The following is a 27497-nucleotide window of genomic DNA, read 5'->3' on the forward strand; positions in this document are numbered from 1 at the left end:
ATATCATTAAAGTATAGGTCTATTAATATTAATGTATGCTGTCACCATGCACCCACACGCCCACTCAACTCATAGACACATTCCAAGCAATTAAATCAAATCACACATTATACATAGAAAGCCCTTTGCATACCACATAGGACTGGTTTGCCACAACCAGAACAAGCAGGACCAGGCTAGGTTGATAGACAGACATGGTATGCCTCGTCTTTGCATCTCCCTCCTCTATATTATTTTGCTTTTCTTGGATATTCACAAGGCGTAGATGCTAAAGGAAAGCAAGTAGATAAGGGGTTGAATGTACACAGAGAACGCGTATTTAAAAGGGTCAGTTTTGTATGCACATTAAGAGTGACAAGCCATCCTGGGAGAAACCAGGGATGGGGGAAATAGTAAATGTCTCCAGGTTAAAGAAAGAGGGTAAAGAAAAAAGAACCAGGAGACCAAGCTGTAGTGCAAGCTATACCAACCAAAGCAAATGCAGCCAACGCCATCAGAAAAAAAGGAGCTGGATATCTGTACACGCAATGCGATGCAATGCAGGGGATTCCACCTCAACACGACTGCTACTCTGAGCAGTGGCGAAGTAGAGACCACAGCATCTATCGTAATGGACGCTTGGTATCCTGGACACCTCTAGCGATGACATCTTCGTACCTCCACCGTGGAGGAGTGGGTTCCTTGGAAGAGGCTGCTTGCTGACGGTACCATTCGGCTTCCATTTCTGGAGTCATGCCGTCGGGAGGTGGAAGGGCGCCCCCAGCAACGCCGCTGGAGAACTTAAGCTGCAGAATGTTCCCGATCTCATCACATGCGGCGAGCAGTCGGTCGAGATCATCCTTGGTGTGGGCGGCAGAGACACAGAATCTGGCACGGGAAGAGACAAGTGGCGTAGCAGGATACCCAACAATGACAACCGAGATCTTGCGCTTTAACATCTCGTGTGAGAACGCGGGCATTTTGGCGGGATTGAAGAGCAGAAGCGGAATTACAGGGGAATCATCATTTCCGTAGACGATGAAACCGAGTCGTTTCAACCCCAGGCGGAGATAACGCGAGTTGAAAGCCAATCGCTGAAGTCGTTCTTCACCTTGACCAGGGATAAGCTCTCCAGTGATGATTCTCAGAGAGGAAGAGATCTGAGCAAGGACTGGCGGTGTTGGGGCCTCACCATAGAAGACAGCAGGGTTGGTAGCTCGAAGCTTGTCGATGATAACCTTGTCGGCGGCTATGTATCCTCCATTTGCACCGAATGATTTGGTCAGGGTTCCCATGAGGATATCGACGTGCTTGGTATCAATGCCGAAGAAATCGCAAATTCCGCGTCCCCGGGGGCCAATGGCACCAATGGAGTGGGCTTCATCGATGAAGAGATTGAACTTGTACTTCTTCTTTAGAGCAAGTATCCCGGGAAGGTTGCACAAGGAGCCTTCCATCGAGTAGAGACCCTCGACTACCACAAGGATCTTCTTCCATGGTCGGTGTGTTCGGGGCTGACCTTGAGAGATTGCCTCCCGCAGTCGCTTCTCGAGGGCTCTGACGTCGTTGTGCTTGAAGGTTGTGATAGAAGCGCCAGACAATCTAGTACCGAATCGGATCGAGGCATGGTTCAACTCATCCGAAATGATCAAGCAGCCCTTTGATACAAGTGCAGAAAAAATGCTTGCATTGGTTCCGAATCCCATAGAGAAAACCATAGTAGCCTCCTTGCCAACGAACTTAGCAACGAGATCTTCAACTTCAAGGTGAAGGTCCTGGGTGCCAACTTCGCTTCTGGTGCTGACAGAGCTAATTCCGTATTTTCTGATGGTTTCTTCGACCGCGTCCGCACAAGGGCCTTCAGACTGCGCAAAGCCGAGATAGTTGTACGAGCTCATGTTCAGAGTATCAGTATAGGTGCCGGTGAAGCGAAAATGGCGGTTCTGGTCATCACTGACACGGTCAATCAGAGTGATAAACCTTCCAGGCACGCCAGTGACAGGTCGTTCAAAGCAATCGTTGATTCTCAACTTCAAACGACGCACATAGAAGTTGTCAAAATCACTATTCAGGGCCGCGTAGCCGTTTTGTGGTTTCAGGTGTCGGTAATTCTCGCTCTGGAACCGCTTTCCGAAGAAATCACGCACATGTCCAAATGCTATTAAGATTAGGTAACTGATGTAAGTTGTGAGGAGGTAGTAGTATGGAGGTTCGTCCATGACTGGTTCAGGGAATTGACCTCCATAATGCTTGGAGACATATCTATGAGAAGGGTGGCCGAGAGGACCGAATTGGGCATGCTGCCTGGCTATACGGCGAGCATCCTCGGTGGAAGGTGGCTGAAAGATAGTCTTAGGAGCGGAATCCATGGTGTTACCGTCCGCGGTAGCACCGGATACAGAGATCATAGGTAAGGACTGTGATACAGGTTGCTCGGTCGAGGCGGCCTTTGGGGGCCTAGGAGAGGAAGAAAAGAGCTGACTGAATCTGCTTGGTTTCGAGGCCGTAGGTCGTGTAGGAATGGGGCCGTCTCTCCCGGCAGTGGGAGGAAACGGAGGTAGATCGGATAGGTTTGCTGAAGGAAGGTCTGTAGGTTGACGCGGCATCTCAAAGTGGCGTATGCGATGTAGGCCAGTGAGCTTAAAGGTTCCTAGGTCGAGATGAGGGAATATTTGCTGGGACGAGGAAAAGAGTAGCCGGACAACGAGGTGTGCTTTTATTTGGATTCTCTTCCTGCTAGCCTCTTTGTCTTTTCAACGGAGGTTTTATCACTGTGCAACCCAGCCTTGGGTATGGGCAACGGCGATGGACAGTATGACACTGAGTACTCCGTAGGCCTGGAAAGAGCGTTCAAAGAGTCAGCAACAGTCGGGCGGCAAAAAGGGACGAAAGAAATCTAGTCCAAAGGGACTTGCAGGTAGAATTGTTTGCTGGGCTCTCCAGGGTTTTCGACTGATAATAAATATAATAAGGCCAGGACTCACCCGACGTTCAGGAGGCTCCGAGCGGGCCGGGATTAACTAACGACCTAGCTCGCCAGACGACCCAGAGAAGCAGTTTCAGCTGTGGCCCGTGAGACCCTCTCAATGCCTTTAAAACCAGCTACACGCGAGCTGCAAAAGCGCCCTCGCAGCCAGCGGTGCCTGAATACAAGCAGAGCGAGCTGAAGAGTCGTTGATATGTGTGGTGTTGCTCGGGCTGAAGTCGACGGTCGTTGTTTTATAAACTGGGAGTTCCCCAAAAGGGGGCAAAGCGAAGGATGGGAAAAGTACGGGCGAGCGTAAAAGAAGGGTTCGTAATTTTAATTTTGCCTTTGCTGCCTGCCAAAGGGTGCGTATAATTTGTATTTTTCCCGTTCCGTGGCGTATTAGATTATTGAAATTTTGCGCGTTTATCTTATCGTTACTTTTACGAAAGTTACACCCTTTTTTTGGGCGGCCTGATACAGAGCGTGACAGCAGCTGTAAGTCAAAGAGCATGCCTATCCAATAGCAACCCGAGAAAAGCGGCAGAGATCAGCGAGTGTCTCGTAACTTCCGTACCGCTCTTGTAAGAACCCTAATGACATAAGCCAATAAAACGGTACCTGGCCCGATGCGGAAGTTTGCTTGGTTTGCCTCCCGCTGTCATTCCCCTTTTGGGCCGCTTTCATTGGCGCTTTTAGGTCCGCGGCTGCTTAGCTAAGCTCGGTGCGCGGGCGGCCGTCAGGGCGGCCAGGGATTTTCACTTTCCCTGCGTCGGATATTTTAAAGCAGGCAACCTGAAAACTTATTTGCGAGACCCTGGAAAGTGTTGGGAACGCCGTGCAAGGGAGGCTTGTACCCGGCATATGAAGCACGGAGAATACACTTGAAGGGCATATATATATAAAAGGTATGGACATCTCGCTCGTGTCTCTGGTTCTAAGCCGAAGCTGACGTTTGTTCTAGCTGATTAGCAAACAAGTTCGATACCGGGCCCCCGGCTTATCGTTGTTATCTTCCACCCCCTTGTTATCGTGATGCCGTTCATGGATCAACCTGAGACCAACGGCAATGGCCATTTGATGGAACCGAAGGAGCTCTGGCGTCCGTCAATTCCTGAATCTACGCAGGTCTATCAATTCAAGAACCGCATAATTCAGAGACACGGTCTCTCGCTGCAGAACTATGATGATTTGCGCGAATGGAGTATCCGCAGCCCGGCCCTTTTCTGGGAGGAAATATGGCATTACACCGGGGTCAAGGCGCACAAGACTTACGACACCGTAAGTATCTGCTCCCTGAGAACTTGCAGGATGAGAGCCAATTTCTCTGTGTACAATCTCTTTTTTTTTCCCTGCTGTTGAGCGGACATTCATAATGTCGGCGCATTCTACCCCGCTATGCTGGGAGAAAAAAAGAAAGAAAAGAAAAGAAAAGCAAGATAAAGGAGAGAAGAGAAGCTGACATTGACTGCTAGGTATTCGATGAAAACGCGCCGTTGTTCCCTCGGCCGTCGTTCTTCCAGGGCTCGTTGCTCAACTTCGCAGAGAACTTACTCTTCCCGGCCTGCAACCCCAACGAAGATGATATTGCCATCATATCTGCAACAGAAACTACCCGTGAAAGCATCTCGTGGAAGGACCTCCGCGAGAGAGTACGTGTCTGTGCACTTGCTTTAGAGGCTGTCGGTGTCTTAGAGGGAGACCGCGTTGCCGGATTTGTAGGCAATCATGCCAACACCCTGGTCGCCATGCTGGCGGCCACCTCACTCGGCGCATTGTGGAGTGGTGTGTCGACAGATACTGGCGTCCATGCTGTCTTAGAGAGATTGAGACAGATCGAGCCCAAAGTGCTCTTTGTGGATAATGGAGCTGCCTACAACGGCAAAGTTCACCCGACTCAGTCAAAGGTTACAGAGGTGACAGCCAATTTGGAGTGTTTGGACATGGTTGTTGTCATCGACGCCGTGAAGGACTATCCGTTTGAGATCCCGGCTGCCAGTCCTCCCAAGGGAAAGAGTGTGGCTTTGCAGGACTTCCTCTCCTCTGCAGAAGCTATATCAAAGCCATTGACTTTCAAGTACCTCCCCCCCGACCACCCTGTCTATATTCTCTACTCCTCTGGCACGACCGGTGCACCAAAACCTATTGTTCATGGAGCAATTGGGACCTTGATACAACATAAGAAAGAACATGTCCTTCACTGCGACATGCGGCCCGGTGACCGCCTGTTCTATTTCACAACCACCACATGGATGATGTGGCATTGGCTTGTTTCTGGCCTCGCTAGCGGCACTAGTATAGTTCTTTACGATGGATCTCCCTTCCGCCCACTTGACTCCGAAAACGGCAAAGGTGACATGGCCATGCCTCGTCTGATCGATGAACTCCAGATCACCCATTTTGGAACTTCTGCAAAGTACCTCTCTGTTCTAGAACAAAACTCCCTTAACCCCAGGGAGCACCCCTTCCGGCCTGTAACACTTAAGAGCTTGCGAGCTATTTTCAGCACTGGATCTTCCCTCGCTCCGTCCACATTTGACTTTGTTTATTCTTCAATCCACCCGGACATAATGCTTGGCTCCATAACTGGAGGAACAGACATTATCTCCCTCTTTGGTGCCTGCTGCCCCATCCTCCCCGTCACAAGGGGTGAAATTCAGTGCCGTGGCCTTGGAATGGCAGTCTCTGTCTTTGACTACGCCGGAAACGACATTGGTGTATCCGGTGAGGCCGGAGATCTCGTTTGTCTTAAACCCTTCCCATCTCAGCCAGTCATGTTCTGGCCTCCGGGTCCAGTTGGCGCTGAGAAGTACCGAGCAAGCTATTTTGACACCTTTGGCCCTAAAATATGGCATCATGGTGACTTTGTCCGTATAAACCCCAAGACTGGTGGATTGGCGATGCTGGGACGGAGCGATGGGGTGTTAAAGCCTGCTGGTGTCCGTTTCGGAAGCGCAGAGATCTACAATGTCATACTCAAGCATTTCGCAGATGAGATTGAAGACTCCCTCTGTATCGGTCGGAGACGCGAAGGTATCGAAACAGATGAAACCGTCGTATTATTCGTGAAATTAATGGGTACAACACCAGCGGCCTCCGGCACCTCAACGCCTGTTATTGTTGAAGAGCCAAAAGCCATTTCACAGGATCTTATTACGCGCATACAAGCCGCTATCCGCAAGGAGCTGAGTGCCAGACATGTTCCAGCCATAGTCGACTCATGCCCTGAGATCCCGGTCACATCTAACGGCAAGAAAGTTGAGAATGCAGTCAAACAGATTCTCTGTGGGTTGAACATCAAGACTGGTGCCAGTGTTGCCAATGCCGCTTGCCTGGACTGGTACCGCAAATGGTCTAATGAACATTAGATTTTCCTTTTAGTTTGTCCTAGATTAGACGGGTATATACATACCGCTTCCGGTTTTATTAATATCAAAATTATGATGTGTTTATGTCTCCCGAGTTCATCATGATAACTTTAAGAGAGTGACGCTAGCTGGCGGTTAAGCCGATGCCAAGCCCTCAGTTTTTATCTGATCCAGCAACATCCAAAAAAAAAAACAGTTGTTCAATCGTCTCCTACATTCCCGGGACCACTACCCAACAACATACAGACAGAGGAAAAGCAGTTCGCCTTTCGCTATGCATCGACTGGCTCTCAGAGCAGGCAGGTCCAGGAAGCCTTCCATACTCCGTCTTGCCCCTAGAAGTTTTGCAACTGTTCGACAACCAGAGAACAAGGTATCCATCGCTAAATATTATAACCTGAAGGAACACATCTTTTTTTAACACATGGGTATGCTATAGGATCCTGTTGAACTGGACCAGATAACCACTCTCAGCAACGGTCTACGTGTTGCTACCGAATCTCTTCCGGGGCCTTTTGCCGGCGTTGGTGTCTACATTGACGCCGGATCGAGATACGAAAACAATGAGCTCCGTGGTGTCAGCCATATTGTCGATAGGCTCGCGTTCAAATCAACATCGAAACGCAATGCAGACCAAATGCTTGAATCTCTAGAGAGCCTCGGGGGAAACATACAATGTGCCTCGTCACGAGAATCCCTTATGTACCAATCCGCCAGCTTCAATTCGACTGTCCCTACAACCCTTGGCTTATTAGCGGAAACAATCCGAGACCCTCTAATCACAGAAGATGAGGTTTCTCAGCAATTAGCAGTTGCAGAATACGAAATCACAGAGCTTTGGGCAAAGCCGGAGATGATATTGCCTGAATTGGTGAATATGGCTGCTTATAAGGACAATACTCTGGGAAATCCCTTGCTTTGCCCACGGGAGAGGCTAGGGCAGATCACCAAGGTGACTGTGGATAAGTACAGGACAGCTTTTTTTAACCCGAATAAAATGGTTGTTGCCTTCGCGGGCGTCTCTCACACAGATGCTGTGAGGATGACAGAGCAGTATTTCGGCGACATGAAGAACCAGAGGTCACCGCTTCTAGCCCAATTCGGATCAGAGACATCATCTACCCACGGTGAAGAGGAGGTACCGACATTTCCAGCCTTCTCGCCTTCGTCCACCACCCCTACAGAGTCCCCAGATTCCTCAGCACCACATTCGCCTTCATTGACACCTCCTTCCTCTCCTTCTTCCCCAGGTCTCCTCTCCAGAGTTCCATTCTTCAAAAACCTATCTACCTCGGCGCCAAACCATGCAACAGTGTCCCCACTTAACCCGTCTCTTCTCCAGACAGATTTGATCGATGTCAGCAGGCCTTCATACTACACCGGAGGCTTCATGTCTCTCCCACGCATTCCTCCTCCAGCAAACCCGGCTATGCCTCGCCTCAGCCATATTCATCTGGCATTTGAAGCCCTCCCCATATCTTCTCCAGATATATACGCTCTAGCAACTCTTCAAACCCTTCTTGGCGGTGGTGGATCATTCTCAGCTGGTGGCCCCGGTAAAGGAATGTATTCGCGGCTTTATACCAATGTGCTGAACCAACACGGTTGGGTAGAAAGCTGCATGGCCTTCAATCTCAGCTATACGGATAGCGGCCTATTCGGAATATCAGCCTCATGCGTGCCTAATAGCATAGCTAACATGCTCGAAGTTATGTGCCGAGAACTTCAGGCTCTCACACTTGACTCTGGTTACTCTGGCCTCCAGATACAAGAAGTTAATCGTGCTAAGAATCAGCTTCGCTCATCATTGCTGATGAACTTGGAATCACGTATGGTGGAACTTGAAGACCTGGGACGACAAGTCCAAGTTCACGGCCGCAAGATTGGGGTCCAAGAGATGTGCAAGAAAATCGAAGCCCTCACAGTCGACGACCTACGACGCGTTGCTAAGCAGGTATTCGGTGGCTTAGTACAAAACCGCGGCCAAGGTACCGGTCGGCCTACCGTTGTCATCCAGGAAGGTGAAATGGAAGGCACTAAACTTGCACCCTTACAGTGGACTGAGATTCAACAAAGAATAGCCAAATGGGGTTTAGGCCGAGCATGATCACGACTGAGGTATATTTGAAAGCGATGCTCAAATGGATACCAGATCAATCGCTTCTACGTTTTTGGAATTAGAGAATTGTGTATTATTAAGATAGGTCGGATGGTGTAATACTAGCATTATGAATAAATATCTATATACTCAAGGCTTGACATAAACGCTTTAAAACGTTATCAATGTAGGTTAGCTAGCTACTGTACCCTTCTCATTACACTCATAAATCTGGAGCGCAGGTATTAATCCTACTGCCCTGACTCTGGGATATCAACTCTTGTACTCAAGAAAATAGCCATATCTTCTAGCTCCATCGGAGCGAACCAGTGTTCAAGCTCATCATAAAGCATCCATGTTACATCCCAACCAAGCTTTTCGAGCGTTTGCGCGGCAGCCTCTCCTAGATTTGGCGTGACGGTCTTGTCCATATTGCCATGAGCCAGCCAGATTGGAGTAGATAGAGCAGCTGTAGCTGCTTCTGCCGTAATAGGAGGTAAATCTAAAACTGACTGGCAAACAAAATTCATGGCTTGCAAGGCTCCCGCACGCCTTGATTCTTCATTCCCTACTTCTTGTTCCTCTTGGTCTCTTGGGATGAAGTCGGCGATTTGTTCTTTGAACGGTAGCCATCCACTCATACCCACCAGCCCACCCAAGGGAAGATGCTCGTCGTTTGCATAACTGAGTAGAACATGAAGTGCCTGCGCACAACCTTGGCTCAGACCTCCGATAATGACGTTTTTTGCACCAACGAGTTCCGCTTCGGATTTAATTATTGTTCGCAGGTACCTTGTCGATTCTCTTAGTCCTCCGTAAAGCAAATCATTATGCTCCTTGGCTGGAGAGCCAATTGGACCGCGGTCAAACCATTGAGGAAGATATAGGTCCCATTGGGCTGAATGCGTCGTCTTTGCAGACGGGAATATAAATTTAAGGCCCGGGAAGCGCTTGGGCAGGGTATTATCGGAGCTTGGAGCAGATAATACTGTTGTGATTATTTCTGCCCCGAACACACGGCCAACCCCGCCGCGACCGTGAAGAAGTATGAGGGTATGGGTATGCTTGCTTCGAGGAGGTATTACAGTCGGCTCTGGGAAAGGGATGGTATGCTCTATCGGCTCAGATTCTGTTGTTTGTGTGGCCATAATTTCTTGTCTTTTTGGAGGTGGTTGTGGAAAAAAGAGTAAGGGCTCCGTGATAATCAGAGAAAACAGCAGTTTAGTCCAATATAAGTGACAACTTCAGCTTTAGGCAAAAGCAGACAGGAACAAGAACAGGACTCTAACTTATCCCAATAGTTCCAAGATGAAGCTCGATTCATGTTTAATAAATGCTTCTTCTCGTGAGGTGCAGTGAAGCGCGCCCGAGCTTATCTTGAAGCTGATCAACGACATCTAAAATATTGATTACATAATTTGGCTCCAACAAGAAAAGTTTGGACGAACTTCGCTCTCGACATCCATGAAAAAGAATCAAAGACCAGCCATAAAAGCCTTCTACCAAACCAACATTGCATCTTGCTCCTTGGAACGAACCCCAAAGCTGAGATTTATTTTATACATCTTCGTTTACTTCATATTCACCCTCCGCTTCAATCCGTCACAATGGTCAAGCTCACCGAAGTCGAAGATGAACATTTCAAGGAAAAGCCTACGTCAACCAAGTCTGATGCCTTGTTATTGAGTGACGACGAGGATGAGGATTACACCGATACTGGTATGTTCTTATCTTCTTTTATCCCTTTATCAATCGTCATGGTTTTCTATGGTGCCGACATTTAATGCATTGCGAGGATACATCGCAACGCTCATTTGCCTTCAGGGAAAATACATCTGCTGAATATAAAAACAACATTTACTAATTTTGAACTGTTTCACACTAGAATCCGAGATTTCTACAGATTCATTTGATGACAATCTCGACAACGAAACGCTGTATGAAAGAATTTGCGCTTTACAAGACATTATCCCAGCCCAGTCCAGATACAAGATCAGCAATGCTTTCTCTTCCTTCTCTTCCTTTGCAAAATCAACCATTTCCTTCGGTGGATCCGCTTTGTGGATTGTAAGCACGAGTGCATTCTTGCTCGGTGTTCCATGGGCTCTTGCATTAGCTGAAGAGCAACAATACGTGCAGATGGAAAGGGAGCAAGGAATGATCAAAGGAGCCAATGAGGTACGCGTTTGCTCCCTTGACCTAGCCCTGAATCATTATGCAATGGCTAATCTGATTTTTCCATAGATGTTGACTCCTGGTGCTACAAGCGCTCTTACTGCCCCTGATTCGATTGCTGTGGAGGGAAAACCTGCCTTATAATCCACACGAAAATTCGAGATGAGCTACGCAGGCTAGTGCGAATAACAACATGTTACAGTCCTGGCGTGTCTAGTGGACAAAAATCACTATTGACTTGGCTTTGTATCAATTAGTGTGTCAATATTGTACACATGAATCATGCAATATTGATATCTACTAGGGGACTGCAACTACTGAAAATGTGACATGGGCTGGGTTCATGGTAGTGGGTGGCTACAAATGCATGTGAGGAAGTGACCCAAAAAAAATCTTACTTGGTTTTGGGATTTTTATTTTCGCGGTCAAGGATTGAACACCGTCCATGTCTTCCCATTTGTTTTGTTACTTTTGACGACACCTTTTGCTGATTTTCTCTTCTCCTTTAATATTTACACATGTACTTTACAATTGGTATCTAGTATCCATTTTCCTTTCTGTCGTGTATTTTATAACCATGAGAATTATGTATCAACTGTGATTGTATTCTCATTCGTTAGCCATGAAAATGAAGACATTTTGGTTATATTTTATTTTATTCCCTGTGGCTGTAGGGGCAACCTTGAAAGATAAAACGTCATTTCATCATTAGTTGAGCTACCCATAAGCAGCATCTATGAAGGGCTTATTCATGGATCTGAGATGCAAACCAATTATCTCGCTGCAAGTGTCAGCATCCGTACCTGAGTAAATTCCAGGCGACGGAAAACTCGATTCTGCTCCCACACCTGGACTAAGTATACAGCTAATATCGAGATGATGTCTATACAGGAGTCAGCGTGTTCAAGAACGCGGAAAAGCAAGGGAAAGGGGAATAGCCTACAGTTGAAGCTCGTGCAGTCTTCAAGTTGAGGTTGAAGTCTCTCCAGAGCCTGTCGACCTCTCCTGCCTGAACCATAGCATCGACAACCTCATTGGCATATTTTGTCCGCTTTTTCTGACTCCAATGCTCCCTTTTTAGGATTCCACTGTTCTCAAGAATACCAATTCTCTCCAAGTAGCCAACCACCCATTCATTGAGGTGGTAGCGCCAATGGATTAGAGTATGGGCCATGGATGCTTTTGATTTACAGTGTCTATCAAAGCATGAGAAATTAAAAATGCTAATAGCAGTCAATATACGGGACAGCTTTGGCTCACCTTCCAAGATAAAAATGTGTGTTCTCATTGGGTATCACGTTTCCCTCGCAGTCGACGTTTTCACGCTCCATAGTATCAGAGGCCTGGTCTTCACTGCTATCATCTCCAACAATAGACTCCAGTGTCTCCTGAATGTATGGAGGCCCATCAAATCGGATATCATAGGATGCCGGGTGTTTTGATCTATTGCATGCATCACATGGGTGACCCTCTGTAATTGGATAAGGGAGGACCACGATCCGCGGCCTTGCTTTGAGAGAGCCTATAAACCCCTTATTCCAGACTGACGATACAAACTGAGAGCCTGCCAAACCCGTCACTTCATCCTTCACTTTTCTAAATGCCATTTCATAAACGGCATCATCTCGACGAAAGGCAGGATTAATTTTGTTGTGAACCATCCATTCAACAACGTCCCTAAAATGATCCTTCAGTCTTTTGTATCGATGCCTAGTAAATTCAAATGGAACCTCAATCTCGTCAGCTGGGACACCCAATTCGCCTTCGTCATCCTCCAAAACAAAATCAGCATCGTATTGATCGAGATCCTCAGGAAGGGCAGGTTCCACATCACTATCAACGTCCATTTGTGAATCTTCCGATGAGGTAGTATCTTCGGAGTCCTCATTATCTTCCGATTCGTCTGGGCTATCGGGATTGTTATCGTTGGAACCTTTTTCGTTTCTCTCTGTCATTTTTGATTTATCTCCAGCACGCCGACGTTTAAGAAGTTCCAGTTGCCGTTGGCGTTCTGCTTTGGCTGTTGAAATACTAGGCGTGCCCCTTGTCCGGCTCTCAATTACGTCTAAGGGATCATTAGAATGTGCCAGCAAACGTAAAGGAGTACTTAGCATATTTGCAGAAGGAACTGAACCAGAAAAAAAAAAAATCCACTTGCGCATATCCCTGACATATACTTCTTAGCAGGGGGGCTTTCTTACTAGAAGGGCGAAGTATTTCAAGGTCTTCCTCCAGATCAATTTCATGCTGTTGCAGTTTACCGCTCTTTTGTACAAATCCATCAGGCACTGGGTCCTTTTCATCAGGGCCTCTGACTCTTTTGGCACGGGCCTTTAAGGCAAGCCTCCGTTGCCTGAGTGGGGAGGAGTGAATTATATCAGAGTCTGATTCAGAATAGTGTTTTATTTTGACCTGGTCACGGGTGACCGGTGCTTGAGGAATAACAACCTGTACAGTTGTCCTTCTACGCTTCGTAGGGGACACAATCTCATCACTCTCCCCAGAGCTAGATTTATTCATGTCCGGGTTTGTTCGCTTCCTTGTCTTTGGCTTAATGCTAGAAGGAGGGCGAATAGGATCTTCGTCAGATGAGACGAAGATAGACTGTTCTTCTGGTATTGTCCGGGGCGTAGTAGCAGCATTCTCCCCCTTTGGTGATGACTTCTCCGAGTGAAGATTCTGAGATCGCACACGACTTGGCTCCCCAGTCGGAGGTAACGAACTGACAGGAGCAAACGATAGGGTGGTTTGCCGTTTCCGAGACGGCCTGGCCCTGCCGGTCCTGCCCATTGTGAGAGCAGTGCGGCAAATATGATGTCGGATATCTGGTAACCAGGGTATCGTGATTGTCACCTGTAGCGAGAAGCTCCTCGCTACGCGCGCGTCTCATCCCACGAAAGCACGTGAGCCTTTGCTTTCCTTGACTGGCGCATGAGATGCCGCTTACCTAATCTCCTGCCGATCAATTACATAATACCGTACGGAGAACAGAGCGCTATTATTAGATACTATTATCATTATGTAAGCGTCGTCGTCTTCTTCCTACTTCAGATTCTCGATGAGCCTTGAGCCTTCAACGGCAGCTTTCATCGCATCGTCAGTTTGCTCGGAAAATTCAGGAATCTCCTTGAAAAATAAGTGGTATGAAAGCTCCCGGAAGCTCCTTATTCGGCTGTCAGGAGTGAGCGAACCTTACATGGCGCCATGACGTAACCCCAGCAGCTTCCAGCACCAAGGCTTGCAACGCCATCATAGTGGAGAAGTATCGACAGCTTGCAACAAAACAATATATGCAGACGGGGGTGAAAACAAGTTCCACAAGGATAATCCCCAGCGCCATTGGCGATTATTGGCCACCCAAACAGGATTGTTGATGTTGATCTGTCCGTGAAACGTTACCTCCGTGGCTAGATGGCAATCCGAAGGCGAAAACATAGCTGAAATTACGGCCAGGATGGAACGGCAAAGTCATGACGTCAAGGGAGGACCGAGATCAGGGATATATCCACCTCCCGTGCATTCCCTTCTCCTCGATAATCTCTTCGTATCGACAACGTATCGGGAATAGTGGATTTAGCTTGCCCCCTAAGGTGCGCAGTCAATTGATAAGTTCATCCCTGGTGTAATTCTTTTCCCTTTGACCGTCTTTAAAAGACGTCTTTTCCGGACTTGGGTGCGTCGATTGGATTTTAACCACAGTTTTTCATTCTTGTTGCCTAATACATAATATATTGGTGCTGCAGAGAATTCTACTATTCCTCGTCTAACAATTCTCGCTAGATGCACTGTTACTAGCCTCTCGCCATGCCTAGTAACAAAGCAGTAGTGAACACTCCGGTGAACCCGGAGGTAAGAGACAGGGTACGTCGAAAGATCGCTTTGCGACACTTGATGAAGGAGAATCTAATATGTCTTTAATAGGAAATCAACGAAAAGCTTCAGTATTATGGAATCTATTCAGGTTGGCCTCCTCGCAATATCGATCGAGGGTATATACCTGAATGAAGCAACAGTTTGCTAACATAGACACCGACTCGATTAGCTTTTGCCAATGGCAAAGTTCCTTCGGTATGGCCCTAAATTCAACTCCTTTTCAAGCATTACTCTTTATGGTTCCGTGTTGCTAATCACTTTCAATATAGAACAAGCAAATCGATGTTGCTTTAAACAGCCTTCTTGCTACGAAGTCCTTGGCCAATCCATCATCTGAACTTTCAACTGAAACTCGACAGATTATTGAAGATTTACGCCATGTAATAATCAGCGCGAGAAATCTTGTCCTCGTCAAGAACGATGGCAATATGATCCAAGAGTTCATCTGGGATGCAACAAACTTCAAAGGCCCGGGAGATATTCAAGGCCCTGATACTTCTGGTGAAAAAGCTGCCGCGAAACAAAATGCTCAGCAAACCGCAGCTGGCCTCAAGACTCTCGGGACTTTGCTCATCACCAACGGCCAATTCAGGAAGCTTTGTAAGTTCGGAAATCGCTCCACGATGTTTGCAGTCGCTAACATGGTCGCCTGATGCAGTGAAAGATGCAACCATCTTGGTACGGGACATGGCTAGTGATTCTGCCCAGAAAGCTGCCGGGGCCTTGAAGCCATCAGAGGAGGACTTAGCCCAGATTGACAGGCCTGCCGACGAAAACATGTGGCATGAGTCCCCCAACCTATCAAAGGATGCCCTTAAATCACGGTTCAAGAAAGAGAAATCAGAAAAGACCCAAGCAAATGTTGATACAGTCAATGGCTCTCATACCACCAATGGGGCTAATGGAGTCAACGGGGTCAATGGAGTTGATGGTGTTACCACCAGCCAGCAGGCTGGCACTTCAGGCACCGCTGATACCGCAGAGCTCAAAGATCAGGCTACTACGACCGCCAAGCAACGTTCAAAGGAAGCAGCCGAGCGGACCAAAAGATTCCTTGCTGAAAAAATGCCTCGAGAGCGGAGAGAGCAGACAATTTGGCGTATTAAGAAGATGATTGTTGAAATTCAAGGACACGCTGACTGTAAGTTTCAAGGTTAACTCTATATTTGGGTTGCCAACAGCCGTCTAACTTACTATATAGATCAAGAAGCTATCGAGACTCTCTTGTCGATCGCCGAGGGATACGCCCGACGCTCTAAGAGCCTATCCAAACAGGGGGCAGGAACGCTGAAAGGTGCAAGAGATCAATCGGATACTCGGAAATTAGATTCTAACCTGAAAGTATGTTAATAGGATATCTCACCGAACATAAAGATTCACTGACGCGGCTCAAGACTGTAATCGAACGATTTGCAAACTCTACCTCGACTGATGACCTGTTTGATGCCATCAAGAAATTCTACAAAAATGCGGAAAGCGATCCTCGACTAAGAGACTGGTTCCGAAACGTGGATACATTCATCAGGTATATATCTCTTAAAGGGCTCCCTTGGGGATTCACTATGAAGAAATATGAGTTAACATGACTATAGGAAATGTCTCAAAGAGCAGGGCTTCGTGTTGCGTGACGAATCTACTGCAGAGTGGAACAGGTTGTATGATGAGGGACGCTTTTTACTCACCAAACGCTACAAGAAGGACACCGATGAAGTCGTAGAGGAAGGGAAATTCCTAGCAAACCAGTTCGATGAAGATCCATTGAACAAGGAGTTCGGCCAATCCATGAAGAAATTCTTCGATCATCTCGGCCATGATGCTAGTGGAAATATTGTTTTCCAGAAGAATCTGTTGAAAGACTTTGCCAATACAGTCCTTCCAGGAACCTTGGCGAATCTTTCTTATATTCCTCTCCCTCGAATTGAAGTATCCGATCCAATGATTGATGTGGTATGTATACTTGAATTCAATAATACTGATGAGGTTCTTTTTTAATAACGTTTACTAACCTGGTTCAACAGGTTATTGAAAACTTAGCTGTTCAATGCGATAACCTGATGCCCAATATCATGGAATTCAGCAGTGACAATTATTGGAGATGGGGTAGAAAGAAGATTGGCAATCACAATGACAATAAGGCAAGTATTGTTATAGTCGCTCATTTAATATTTGCCTAGCTTCTAACCTTTGGTAATTATAGGCCATGATTTCTGCCACTGGAATCCAGACCGATTGGAGAGGTAAACAATCCATTTATGCTTTTGTAGAGCTAGCTCACTAACAGCTTTTGTTTAGATGTAAGCTACTACATCAAAAAGAAGAAGGGCTTCCCACACGTCTCAGATACAGGTGTGATGGATATCTTCTTGGGCGGCGACGGATTCAGCTTTAAGATCATGGGCTCTTCAGCGCAGAGCAAGGATAAACAACATTTCATCAAGGCTGATAAGGTCGTTGTCAACATCAAGAACCTGGATATCAGGCTGAAGAAATCTAAGCACAAGGTCCTCTTTACCTTGTTCAAACCCCTGCTTTTGTCAGTGGTTCGACCTGCCATCCAAAAGGTCCTGGAGCTGCAAATTCGACAATACTTCAGCAAGGCAGATAAGTTCGCTTATCAGGTCCACCAGGAAGCTCAGCGTACCATGGAGTTGTCACGGAACGATCCCGACGAGAAGAGCAATGCATATACTCATTACAGCAACGCGCTCAAGTCGCAGATGAAGGCCCGCAAACAAGAGGCCGAGGCCAAGAAGAAGCAAAAGCCTCCCAGAGACACCAAGGTGAACGTCTGCATCAGTCAATACGATTCTATATTCAAAGACGTCGTTCTCCCCAGTGGCATATCTGCCAAGGCAACGGAATATAGGGATCTTGCCGCAAGGGGTGAAAGATGGGAATCTCCTGTGTTTGGTATTGGCTCGGCTGCTCCCTCGACCGGACTTCCGCGACTTGATGCTGTCAAACGGAAATACAGAAACCGTGGTATGAGTGGAATGCAGCGACAGAACTTGCCTGTCGCTCAGTCCATGGGACCATCAACGTCTATGGCAGAGCCTACTCATGTCATGCCCTCCAAGATGACTGGCCTTGCCGACGGTTTGATGACCATTCCTGGAACCAACGCTCCAGTTTAAACAACTAAAACACTCCTATCAAAGACGTGGCGCGTGATATATCGATTACCCGTCACCATTACTAATACCATCTACTCTCCTATGTTTTCCTATGTTTTTCCTATGTTTTTCCTCTTGATTTGAGTTTTTATGTTCTGTTGATTTTGTTCGAATGATACCAATGTGAATTTCGGTTCCAACCAGGCTTTAGGGGAGGAGGTTTCAAGTGCCTGAAGATCTTATTTTCAGGTACCTGGATCGAACTTTGAGGCAGCTTTGGTGAGAGACATTGAAAGCCTGCGATTGGTAATTATTTAGTAGTAATTCGGGCTATCCCCGCTTTGTTAATATGTAATTCATTTTTCTTAATTTGGCCTGTTTGCCCGACCTTGTTTATCCTGACATCCCCATCTTTAGGCAACTCGAAAATGAGCCACAGGAGGAGAAGTAGTAGCTCGTGCAAGTAAGAAGCAGTGGTCCAGATATTCCCAAGGTTATGTTCCGGTCGACCCAAAACCATGCGGTCTTTAATAGTGTTAGGTTAATCCGAAATTATGCAGATCCCCTAATATAATAAAACAATATAATTATGCTTCAAAAAATCGACCCTCATCAATTACATGTCAATTTTGCTAGGGAAGACAAATGCTTGGAACTACTTCCCAGCACAGGGAATGAACACACGATACAATTTCATAAAAATATATATAGAACATCGAAAGTTCAATTGTCCTATGTAATACATCTTTGTTTTTAAAAGCTCGCAAATATGTATATGAAAGGAAGAGCAACAAACAGGTGAAGGAGACAGAAAACCAGCTGTCTCGCTAAACCAACCGAGAATGAAAAGATTGGACAAGAATAGGGATATTTCCCTCAAGAAAACTTGGAAAGTGGTAATTTGCCGGCTGGCAGTTACGTTTAACACTTGAGGTGGATAGCTATGAGTCAAAATTAGTCCAGAGCACAAGCATCTCGAAGGGCGATAAAGAGGAAACTTACCCATGGCGAAGAGAGCGTAGTTGTCGGCATTTCTCTTGGCTCTCTGGGAAGTGAGTCCAGTTGCACGATTGTAACCGTATCCAAGGTCCTTGCAGTATGGTGTGACAACACTTGGATTATGGGCTCCTTCGTGGATTACGGTCCCAACACGATCCTGACGATGGCACTTATTGTTGACGTGGGGCATTTGCCAAAAGAGGGGGCAGGGGTGAACCTCATTCTTAGCTGGAAAGGTGTAGGCAATGGTTCTGGGACCGCATCGGCCAGGACCATCGGAGCAGAACCACGTAACAGAGCTACCGTCCTTAGTGGCCGCTCTGGAAATTGAGCTAAGATGCTGGGAAACCTCCTTCCTGGTTCCAGGATCTCTGGCGCGGAAAAACTCAAAGACTTTCTCTGTGTTGTTTTGAGCAGCGGCTGCAGCTTCTTTGGCAACCTGTTGAGCGCCCTCAAGGGCGGCCCTCAGGTCCCTCTCCTTCCTCGGATTACAAATATCGAGGGGCCGTCGCTTGTCGAGGCTCTTGGAAAAGTAGTCGTCGAACGCTCTGGGGACCATGGCAGCCTTGCGGGCGTCGATCTCCATGTCAAGCTCGTTGGATTCGTAGTAAACGTGGTCTATGATAGTTGTTCCCCCATCCTCGGCAACAGGAATGGCGCCACGAGCAGCGAGTGTGTACTTGCCATCCCACTTCAAGTCGTGGACTGTGGCAATGTCGAAGAGGTGTTCCACACTATCTTTGGGGGCCAGACGAGTAAAGAGATCCTCAGTCAGATCGCTCAAGTCGTAACGGGGCAGCATGCCAAGGAACTCGGCCTCGTCACCTATGAGTAGTCAGTATAACACAGCCTAGTCTGTATAAAATTCAACGCCTATCTTACCACTCTCGTGGAATACCTCAACCTTGCTGGTTGGGTCCTCATCCAAAATGGTGTTGAAACTCAATAGGTGCAAAGGACGCTCCCCATTGTTGGTGACAATAGCCCTGACCATGGTGTGGCCAGCGGGAACGAGCCTGACACTAAGAGTTTGGTTGTGTGATGCCTCCTCAGATGCCGGGGTTGGGAGAGCGAGGGCTGGCGCCAGGAGGGCACCAACCGCAGCGAGTGCCGTGAAGAATTTCATTGTTGCAATTTGTAAAAGAATGACTTCGATCAAAGAATGAGTTAGATCAAAAAGGATTGGGTCAAAAAAAACGAGAGTAAGAAAGAAAAAATATGTATGTTTGAAAAAGGAAAGACAAAGGAGTGTACTAGTTCTCTAGGAACTATGAGTTTGGACTGTTTTGTTTGAGATAATAAAAGCCTGCTCTTGAGGTAGAAAAGAGTTCACCAGCTTCGTTCGATGATGATCTTATATATTGCCTCTCGAGCGGTCCCTCCTTAGGAGATGAACAATATCAAAGTCATCATCCTTTGGCGCGAGCAATGTTTATGGAGCCAGAATCGCTAGCTCTGCCGCGAGGAGCATCTTAAGGCCTGAGTCCTGTGCTTGGCTGGATATAGTGGATTAAGGGGGTTCATGGAACCTAAGCAGGAGCCATCAAATCATAGAAGGACACTCCATCTGAAGGCTATGGAGAGACCCCTTAAGCTCCACGGAGAATTCTATCTGGCCAATCTTATTAAGTAGGATTTGGCGTATAATAATAACATGCAGGAAGCAAGCCAAAGAAGACAAGCCTTTCAGCGTGTCTATTATTAAGGTATACCTTAGACGGATAAATCCACCTAGAGCCAAATGCAAAGATACAAAATAGGCTCGCCAAGTCTCGTTGTCCGGGTATTGAGAAAATCGGGGTCCGATGGAGAGATCTCAGTCGGAGGTGTCGATGTAAATATCCGCAGCGAATGAAAAGCTCAATTGGGGGTGCATCATAAGGCGGATTCGATACTGATCTCCATAGATGCCAAACACAATAATAGAGACTGACCTGACCGTTTAAGGAGACGCTGGCACCACACGTCCAGAGTCATCAAGTGTGGCACTTGTCGAGGGTTCAAGAGGCAACTTGCCTACCTGATGGTATAGACGTCAAAACTCAAGCGGCAGGCAAACATGGCCCCCCTCTTTAGGCATAAGCTTGACTTCACACTCTAACATCCTGCATTTTCCATGAAGGACAACTGCTCCATACGGAGAACTCCGTACGCTCGTTATTTTCCCTCTAGAAATTTTTTCTTGCGTACCCCTTCAGTTTGTCCGGCCAACCCTGGAACAGGAACTGTAATATGAAGCACCGATGATCTCTTTGATGCGGACGGAGCTCGTACCCAATCCCCAATGGTCAGTCCTATGACTGACTAATGAGCATCCTCCGTCGTAGACGCCAAAGAGGAAGCAACCAAAATTAAATATGGAGAGAGGAAGCTTGCCTCTTCTTGACCACCGCGCAAGATCTGGTTGCTTCAGACGCTAGCGTTTCTCTTCCTCGCTGTTTTCCCTGACGGTGCAGTGAGGTGGAGGAGGCATAATATCGGGTGAAAGGAGAATTTTAATGATGACAGTTTACCCTGACTTTCTTCTTAGTGCGGCTCTATTTCCCTCGCGCCAAATCGTCCAAGTCTGCATTCAAGTTAACTAGGTCACTGGTAGCGCAAAATACCATCTTTGCGGATATCCAATGTAGTGTAGACTTGTTACGTCTTAGCGGTTCAATGTTGCCAAAGGGTAACTATTAGCACGCTTGACATTATTATGCCGCCCACAAAAATGGGTGAACTGTTGTTGCCTAGTCCGCATTTCATTTCCTCAGGCAAGCCATGCAAAATTGATCCACTAAGTGAGAATGACCTGACGCTTGTTTGAGCTTCCGCAAGGCTTGTATTATTTTGCTCCTGAGGGAGTGCAGTCGAGCGCTGCGAGGAACCCATGGCTAAGCTCTTCACCAAGACGGGTAGATCAAACAACTATACAGCAGCAGTCATGGAGAGTTCCATCAACGGCATCAACCGAGTGAATTGGTTGAAGATCATGTCGAGCATATTTTCACTCTGCACATCTCTTTTGGGCGGGAGATCTTCACAAGAAAACTTTCCACTACCTGAAGAGCAGGAACGGTAGCAGGTATGACACGTATATCAGCCCACTCTAACCGGTGAAACAAAATGAAATTGCCTCTGCTGCAAGGTTCGTTGACGTAAGTACTTTAGCCCTTCTCCATGTCATGCCTGCCGTGCTTTGCATATATCCTTATGCACGGAGAAGAGAAATCTCCGAACAGGAATACTGTCTTTTTTTTTTGTCCGAGGGGCAACTTGCTTCTCTCTACCCCAAAGCCATCATGGTGGTATCCGTATTTAGGCGCTTCTGAGGGCCAAAATAGCGCCATCTGAGGAGACGCCGCCAATGAACTATATGGGGTATTCGTTTATAGCTCACAGACTCCGTCATGACCGTGGCTGGTCCTCCGCCACCGCTCTGCACAGCCTCTCATCCGCGTCAACTCGCCATTTCGCAAGTAATAATGGCAGAGCGGGCAGCGAAAAAAAGGCGGAAGATGGAGTATCCGGATATAAAATTAATCCTACCCAGGGGCCGGAGTAAGGCGTTGTCAACTTGTTTCACCCTCTGATACGCGGCCCACACATACTTAAGCCCGGAAGCCCTCTGCCCTTTCTTCGAATCAGAGGAAGAAAAGTCAAGGCAGGGTCAAGCCGGTGAAGTGGTTTGCGGTCCACACTGGGACCACCGAGCGGTCTGTTATGTGGCTTATCATTTGACCGGATTGCTGTCGTTGAATCAACCACCCCCTTGTTGCAGGGCTCCGTTCGGGCTTGCATGGCTCAGAGAGATGGGATGTCCTGGGAGAGTTTTCGGTCGTGCTGGGATGTCTGCCACCTCGATGCCTGCCGTCCTTAGCGAACTTACTGCTAGTGTGGCTGGCTTCTCTCGGCTGTCTGTTTGTTGTCAGTGTCATGACGGAGCGTCGTTGCAGTCTTCCCCTGTAGTTTAACTAGTTAGCGGTTTGACATCATCGTGGAGTCGAAACATCAACGTCAGCGTCAACAACCTCCGAGTAGTTCGCTCAACCTCGTAACTTCATCATCAGCACCAACAACTGGAAGAATAAGAAGAATAAGAAGAACAAACGCTCGTGGTTTTCATGCCCACCGTCGGAAACCTCGTTCACCGGGCAAGTATATTTGGCATCTTTGCCTTTGCCCTGATCGTCTATCTCACCACCAGGTCGCCGTGGACGCCCTTCACCGAGAACTGCTCCGACTGCTCATCGCCCGCCATGGACGACCAGCTCTCCTTCATCCAGATCTCCATCTGTCCCGGCCGTGAAACCGTGGCAAAGGACGAAGAGCTCAAGCTCAAGGTGACCGTCACCAACACCGCCGACTCCCAGGCAACGCTCCTCACCTGGAACACCGTCTTCGACACGCTCGCACCCTCGCTCGGTGTCTTCACGATCCGCGACCTCACTGACGACACGGACGTGGAACAGAACATCATGATGGTCCGTCGTCAGATGCCGGCTCGCGAGCGCGACCTTGTCGAGCTGGGCCCCAAGCAGTCAACCGAGACCAGCGTCGTCTTCAGCAACCTCGAGCTCACCTCCGGCCACAAGTACTCGGTCCAGGCCAGCGGCTTCTGGCAAACCGTCTGGACCAAGCCCAAGTCAGAGGTCGTCTCGCACCATCTCGACCTCTCCGGCGGGATGAACGGGGACTTTTCCTCCAACGTCGTCGAGTTCTCCAAGGTAAGTCCTCTCAAGGGGAGTCTCTCTTGATATGCGAAATAAATAGCTGGACTCGCACTGACTTGCCGTAGGAGTGATCTGGACTACGCCCGGCCCATCCGTCGACAGCCTGTTCTCCAGTCAGCGTACACGGGTTTGATGCGCTTTCTTCATATCTTCTTGTCTATATATGTTAGTACCTGTATATAGTTACCACTATTCCATACACCACGATAACCACAGAATGTCAGCCAACTTCTAAAGCCTCGCGGCTCCGTCTTTAGTGCCTTGGCCGTGTAACTAGTTAAAGCAGCTTGCAGCAAAAGAAGACGAAGCAGCTCATGCAGACAAGGACAGAGCCGAGAGCAGAGTGGCTGAGGCCTGCAGTTCCCGTAGCTGACTCGACCTGTTTCCCGGCTTGCTGCTTATTATTATTAGTGACTCTGTCCTACTGGCTAGCCTGCGCCTTGCTCCGCTCGCTAACTAGTTAGTTAATTAGTTAGTTAATGTTAGTGTTAGTTGATGGTTAACTTCTCCCCCTGCGCTGCCTCGTCTTCCTCCATCACCAACAGTCACCACCACCACCAGAACAACAACAACCCGCCCATCGAGTCTCCGGCCATCTCGTCTTCTTTGGCACTCGCAGCTCGTTCACTTTTCTCTTTATCGTCGGCTTCAGTCATGGGTGTAAGTCCCCTTCCAGCCCCCGAGTGCTGTGTGTTTGCGCCACTTGAATGCCCCGCCATATATAACTATGCGACCCCTCCAAGGCTCCAGCGTTCAGCAGCATCACAACAGCCCGTTATCTCATCCATATTTACCCGGTCTCTTGCGATTATTTACTGACCCGACGGCCTGCTTGCCTCTCTTGCCTTGTAGCTCGCCTCGAAAATGGCTGCTGCCAACCAGGGCGCGCCCTCCTCCTATCCCGGCGGCCCCCCTCCTCCAGGCGGCGGCGGCGGCCCAGCATACGTATGTTCATACACCGTCTACTGTAGTTATATCCGGAGGAAGCATGAGAATACAGAAGCGAATTCTGAGCCTCTTTCTCTCTCCTTGGTGCTTGACGAGAAAACCGCCGGCTGACTTCTCTTCTGTTTACTAGCCCGGACAGCAACAGTACCAGGCCTACCCCGGCCCTGGCGGCCCTGGCGGCCCTCCGCCACCCCAAGTAAGCGACCCCGTTTGACACACAGCTCCTGCTCCTCCTCTTCCTGCTTTCTTCAGGCAACATTGCATTAAAGAACCTCTGTCCGCCGTTATTTCACCCGCTATCTGCACCTGTTCTCTGTTGTCGTTGTCGTTTTGTGCTTCTTTTGGTTCCTGTTCCACTGTTTGCTTGTGACGTCATAACTATGGCTTGTTTCTCGGACCAAGTAACAAATCTCTATAACTATGCTTTTGATCGCGAGCCAATTGCAAAAGAAAAGGCCTTTGCTGGCCTGGCTCATGACCATAGCAATCAATCCGAACTCCCATAATCGTGCCTAACGCGAAGATGCTCTCAGGCCAGTCCTCAGCCTCAAGCTCCTCCTTGGAGTGCCTCGCCTCCGCCGCAGAGCGGAACTCCAAATCCTTACTATAGGAACCAGCAGCAATCTCCCCAGCCCCATCAACAACATAATGCCTATGGCCAGCAGCCTGTCTATGGCCAGCCGCAGCCTTATGGCCAGCAGCCCGGATATGGACAGCAACAGCCACCATATGGACAGCAACAGCCACCATATGGACAACAGCAACAGCCTTATGGACAACAACAACAACAACACCAACCCTATGGAGCACCGCCGCAGCAACCAGCCTACGGGCAGCAATACCCTCCCAACCAGGCTCAATACGTTCGTTTTTTTTCTCTTCTAGAGTGTTTTTCCTTTGTTCAGTCTCGTTTTCTAGCGTCCTCGCTTCCCTTGCTCTCTTCCTTATCTTCTGGTTTATTTCAATGTGTTCATTACCTTAACCATCGTTCTTCTTTTTGTAGGGACAAGGACCACCCGGCCAGTTCCGTCAAGGTCAGCCTGGGTACCCTCCTCAGGGAGGCCCCGGTTACCCTCCCCAAGGCGGTGCACCTGGCTACCCCCCAGGGCCACAAGGAGGCCAGCAGTTCAATGCTCCCCCAACTCCACAGCAGCAGGCAGCCTACAAGCAGGTCCTTCAAAGCTGTATCAACGAGAAGAATCTCCAAGGAATGTACCCGCCAAACTCTCCTATTCTTGATCAGATAGTGAGCAAAATCAGCGGCCAGGTGGATCAGCTCTGTGCCACCTGGCGAGTTCCCCGCGAGGTTGGCCAAGATGTTGTCAAGCTTGCGCTCTTCGATGTTATCCTCTACATCGACGACAGCGGCTCTATGCAGTTTGAGGAGAATGGTGAACGTATAAAGGACCTCAAGCTTATTCTTTCTCGCGTCACATACGCCGCCTCTTTGTTCGACGACGATGGTATCCAGGTTCGCTTCATGAACTCCAATGAACAGGGTAACAACATCCATAATGAAGGACAAGTCGAGGCCCTTATGCAGCGCATGCAGTTCAAGGGTCTTACCCCCATGGGAACCAGCTTGAAGAACAAGGTTCTAGAGCCCCTCGTCCTGGCTCCTGCCAGAGCTGGCCAGCTCAAAAAGCCAGTCTTGGTCATCACGATCACAGACGGTCAGCCTGCTGGTGAAGCCCAGGGAGCTGTGTTCGATGCCATCCGCAATGCAACCCAGGAGCTCCAGTCTAACCCAAGATATGGTCGTGGAGCTGTCTCCTTCCAGTTTGCTCAAGTCGGCAATGACCTGAAAGCCAGAGAGTTCTTGTCTAAGCTCGACGAAGAGCCTGGTATTGGTGAACTTGTCGACTGTACTTCCAGTATGTCCTTGACTCCTTATCGGTAAAATTCTCCCTTTTCGAAGACCTATACTAATAATTTCTTTAAGACTTTGAGGTTGAACAGGACGAGATGTCTCGCGCCAACCCACCAGTTGACTTGACCCCTGAGCTCTGGGTAGGTTATACCCATCTGCGTCATGCGAGTGCTTTCAAAAAAAATGCTAACTTTTATCCTTAAAAATAGCTTGCGAAGATGTTGCTTGGTGCCATTGACTCATCCTACGACACCAAGGACGAGAAAACCCAGCGGGCCCCTGGAGGAGCACCACCACCGGGCCAGTACAACGCACCACCGCAAGGACAGTACGGCGGATATGGCCAGCAGCCTCCCCCGCAGGGTGGATATCCCAGCGGCGGCTACAACCAGCCACCACCACCAGGCGGTTATGGGCAACCACCACAGCAGGGCGGCTACGGTCGTCCTCCGCCTGGCCCTCCCCAGGGCGGGCCGGGTTACCCCCCACAGGGCGGATACGGCGCACCTCCACCCGGTGGCCGTTACTAGACAAACCCGGACCGTGTGTTAACTTCTCTTCAGATGAAGGTCTTTTTAGTCGCCTATTGTATTTCTTAATACGGCCTGTGGCCCTTTTCATGTACTTTGCACCTGGAACTATTTTTCTTAATCTACTTTCACGAGCGCAGAAAGAAATCGTTCGGTCTGCGCGCCAAGGGCGGAAAAAGGGAAATCTGCTACTAGAAGACCAGAAATGCAAAACAGAATGCTCTTTTATCCTTTTGCTGCCCAGGGAGGAGAGCCCTTCCCCCCCCCTCTCTCGCTCACAGTAGAATTAGAACAAAGAGACGGCCCGCATCTGGCGCTAAACTCGGCGCTTCACGCGCTACTTATGCGCCGAGAGCCGTTCCTGTCCTGCCATTGGCTGTGCTAGCGGAAGCCCCCGCTTTCACCCCCTGGGGGCCCGCAGTCACGTGCATGTCATGTGCAGCCTCTGTGGGCGCCCAGCCGAGGCCGCGGGCGGCGCATCCTGCCAGTTACGTCAGTCGGTTTGCTTTTTCTTCTCTTCTCATCCTCCCGCCGTCCACTGTCTTGTTTCACACGAAGCAGAGCGCCAGAAGACGAGCGACGGTGACGCTGACGACGACGAGGAGCACCGGCTGCGATCGACGACAGGAGGGTTCAGACCGTTGCAGTTGCAGCAACGCTACTTGAGGCATGCAGGCGGCCGTGGCAGCCCTCCGCTGCGCTGACCCTCGATTCGCGACTGCTTGCGGTAGTTAGAAATAGAAAAAGCCTTCCCGCCAAATGGAGAGGCGTCCTACCATATCATAGGACGAGCCCACCACATAGCGTTTTACCAAGTGATTCGACAGCCCGGTGTTCTTTTTTTAATTTTTTTTTTTTTTTTTT

At 48.5% G+C, this 27497-nt stretch overlaps 11 protein-coding genes across 11 annotated transcripts; 7 read left to right on the forward strand and 4 right to left on the reverse strand.

Annotated features, from left to right (window-relative positions):
* Positions 1–602: 602 nt before the first annotated feature.
* Positions 603–2585, reverse strand: TRV_03201 (serine palmitoyltransferase 1, putative; the record flags this gene model as incomplete). The annotated part of the gene is made up of 1 exon (XM_003022634.1): positions 603–2585. One exon carries the CDS (start codon positions 2583–2585, stop codon positions 603–605), a length of 1983 nt encoding a protein of 660 aa, XP_003022680.1.
* Positions 2586–3979: 1394 nt separating this feature from the next.
* On the forward strand, positions 3980–6312 carry TRV_03202 (acetoacetyl-CoA synthase; the record flags this gene model as incomplete). The annotated part of the gene is made up of 2 exons (XM_003022635.1): positions 3980–4225; positions 4420–6312. 2 exons carry the CDS (start codon positions 3980–3982, stop codon positions 6310–6312), a joined length of 2139 nt encoding a protein of 712 aa, XP_003022681.1.
* A 274-nt stretch (positions 6313–6586) lies between these two features.
* On the forward strand, positions 6587–8419 carry TRV_03203 (uncharacterized protein; the record flags this gene model as incomplete). Its single annotated transcript, XM_003022636.1, has 2 exons — positions 6587–6685; positions 6752–8419. 2 exons carry the CDS (start codon positions 6587–6589, stop codon positions 8417–8419), a joined length of 1767 nt encoding a protein of 588 aa, XP_003022682.1.
* Positions 8420–8661: 242 nt separating this feature from the next.
* Positions 8662–9558, reverse strand: TRV_03204 (uncharacterized protein; the record flags this gene model as incomplete). Its single annotated transcript, XM_003022637.1, has 1 exon — positions 8662–9558. The coding sequence occupies one exon, from the start codon at positions 9556–9558 to the stop codon at positions 8662–8664; it is 897 nt and encodes a 298-aa protein (XP_003022683.1).
* Positions 9559–10017: 459 nt separating this feature from the next.
* Positions 10018–10729, forward strand: TRV_03205 (mitochondrial import receptor subunit tom22; the record flags this gene model as incomplete). The annotated part of the gene is made up of 3 exons (XM_003022638.1): positions 10018–10129; positions 10314–10588; positions 10655–10729. 3 exons carry the CDS (start codon positions 10018–10020, stop codon positions 10727–10729), a joined length of 462 nt encoding a protein of 153 aa, XP_003022684.1.
* Positions 10730–11468: 739 nt separating this feature from the next.
* On the reverse strand, positions 11469–13375 carry TRV_03206 (uncharacterized protein; the record flags this gene model as incomplete). Its single annotated transcript, XM_003022639.1, has 3 exons — positions 11469–11781; positions 11846–12605; positions 12787–13375. 3 exons carry the CDS (start codon positions 13373–13375, stop codon positions 11469–11471), a joined length of 1662 nt encoding a protein of 553 aa, XP_003022685.1.
* A 1156-nt stretch (positions 13376–14531) lies between these two features.
* On the forward strand, positions 14532–17592 carry TRV_03207 (uncharacterized protein; the record flags this gene model as incomplete). Its single annotated transcript, XM_003022640.1, has 8 exons — positions 14532–14597; positions 14728–15058; positions 15117–15599; positions 15660–15799; positions 15853–15983; positions 16051–16405; positions 16477–16597; positions 16751–17592. 8 exons carry the CDS (start codon positions 14532–14534, stop codon positions 17590–17592), a joined length of 2469 nt encoding a protein of 822 aa, XP_003022686.1.
* Positions 17593–18324: 732 nt separating this feature from the next.
* TRV_03208 (metalloproteinase, putative) lies at positions 18325–19696 on the reverse strand (the record flags this gene model as incomplete). Its single annotated transcript, XM_003022641.1, has 3 exons — positions 18325–18398; positions 18574–19395; positions 19453–19696. The coding sequence occupies 3 exons, from the start codon at positions 19694–19696 to the stop codon at positions 18325–18327; spliced, it is 1140 nt and encodes a 379-aa protein (XP_003022687.1).
* A 2980-nt stretch (positions 19697–22676) lies between these two features.
* TRV_03209 (uncharacterized protein) lies at positions 22677–23658 on the forward strand (the record flags this gene model as incomplete). The annotated part of the gene is made up of 3 exons (XM_003022642.1): positions 22677–23279; positions 23388–23450; positions 23563–23658. 3 exons carry the CDS (start codon positions 22677–22679, stop codon positions 23656–23658), a joined length of 762 nt encoding a protein of 253 aa, XP_003022688.1.
* A 122-nt stretch (positions 23659–23780) lies between these two features.
* TRV_03210 (uncharacterized protein) lies at positions 23781–24739 on the forward strand (the record flags this gene model as incomplete). The annotated part of the gene is made up of 4 exons (XM_003022643.1): positions 23781–23945; positions 24138–24230; positions 24364–24429; positions 24455–24739. The coding sequence occupies 4 exons, from the start codon at positions 23781–23783 to the stop codon at positions 24737–24739; spliced, it is 609 nt and encodes a 202-aa protein (XP_003022689.1).
* Positions 24150–26633, forward strand: TRV_03211 (uncharacterized protein; the record flags this gene model as incomplete). The annotated part of the gene is made up of 6 exons (XM_003022644.1): positions 24150–24230; positions 24364–24429; positions 24767–25096; positions 25237–26107; positions 26176–26243; positions 26313–26633. 6 exons carry the CDS (start codon positions 24150–24152, stop codon positions 26631–26633), a joined length of 1737 nt encoding a protein of 578 aa, XP_003022690.1.
* Positions 26634–27497: the final 864 nt, after the last annotated feature.

Source organism: Trichophyton verrucosum (genome assembly GCF_000151505.1).
Source record: "Trichophyton verrucosum HKI 0517 chromosome Unknown contig00272_1.f1.exp, whole genome shotgun sequence".
NCBI classification, from domain to species: Eukaryota; Fungi; Ascomycota; class Eurotiomycetes; order Onygenales; family Arthrodermataceae; genus Trichophyton; species Trichophyton verrucosum.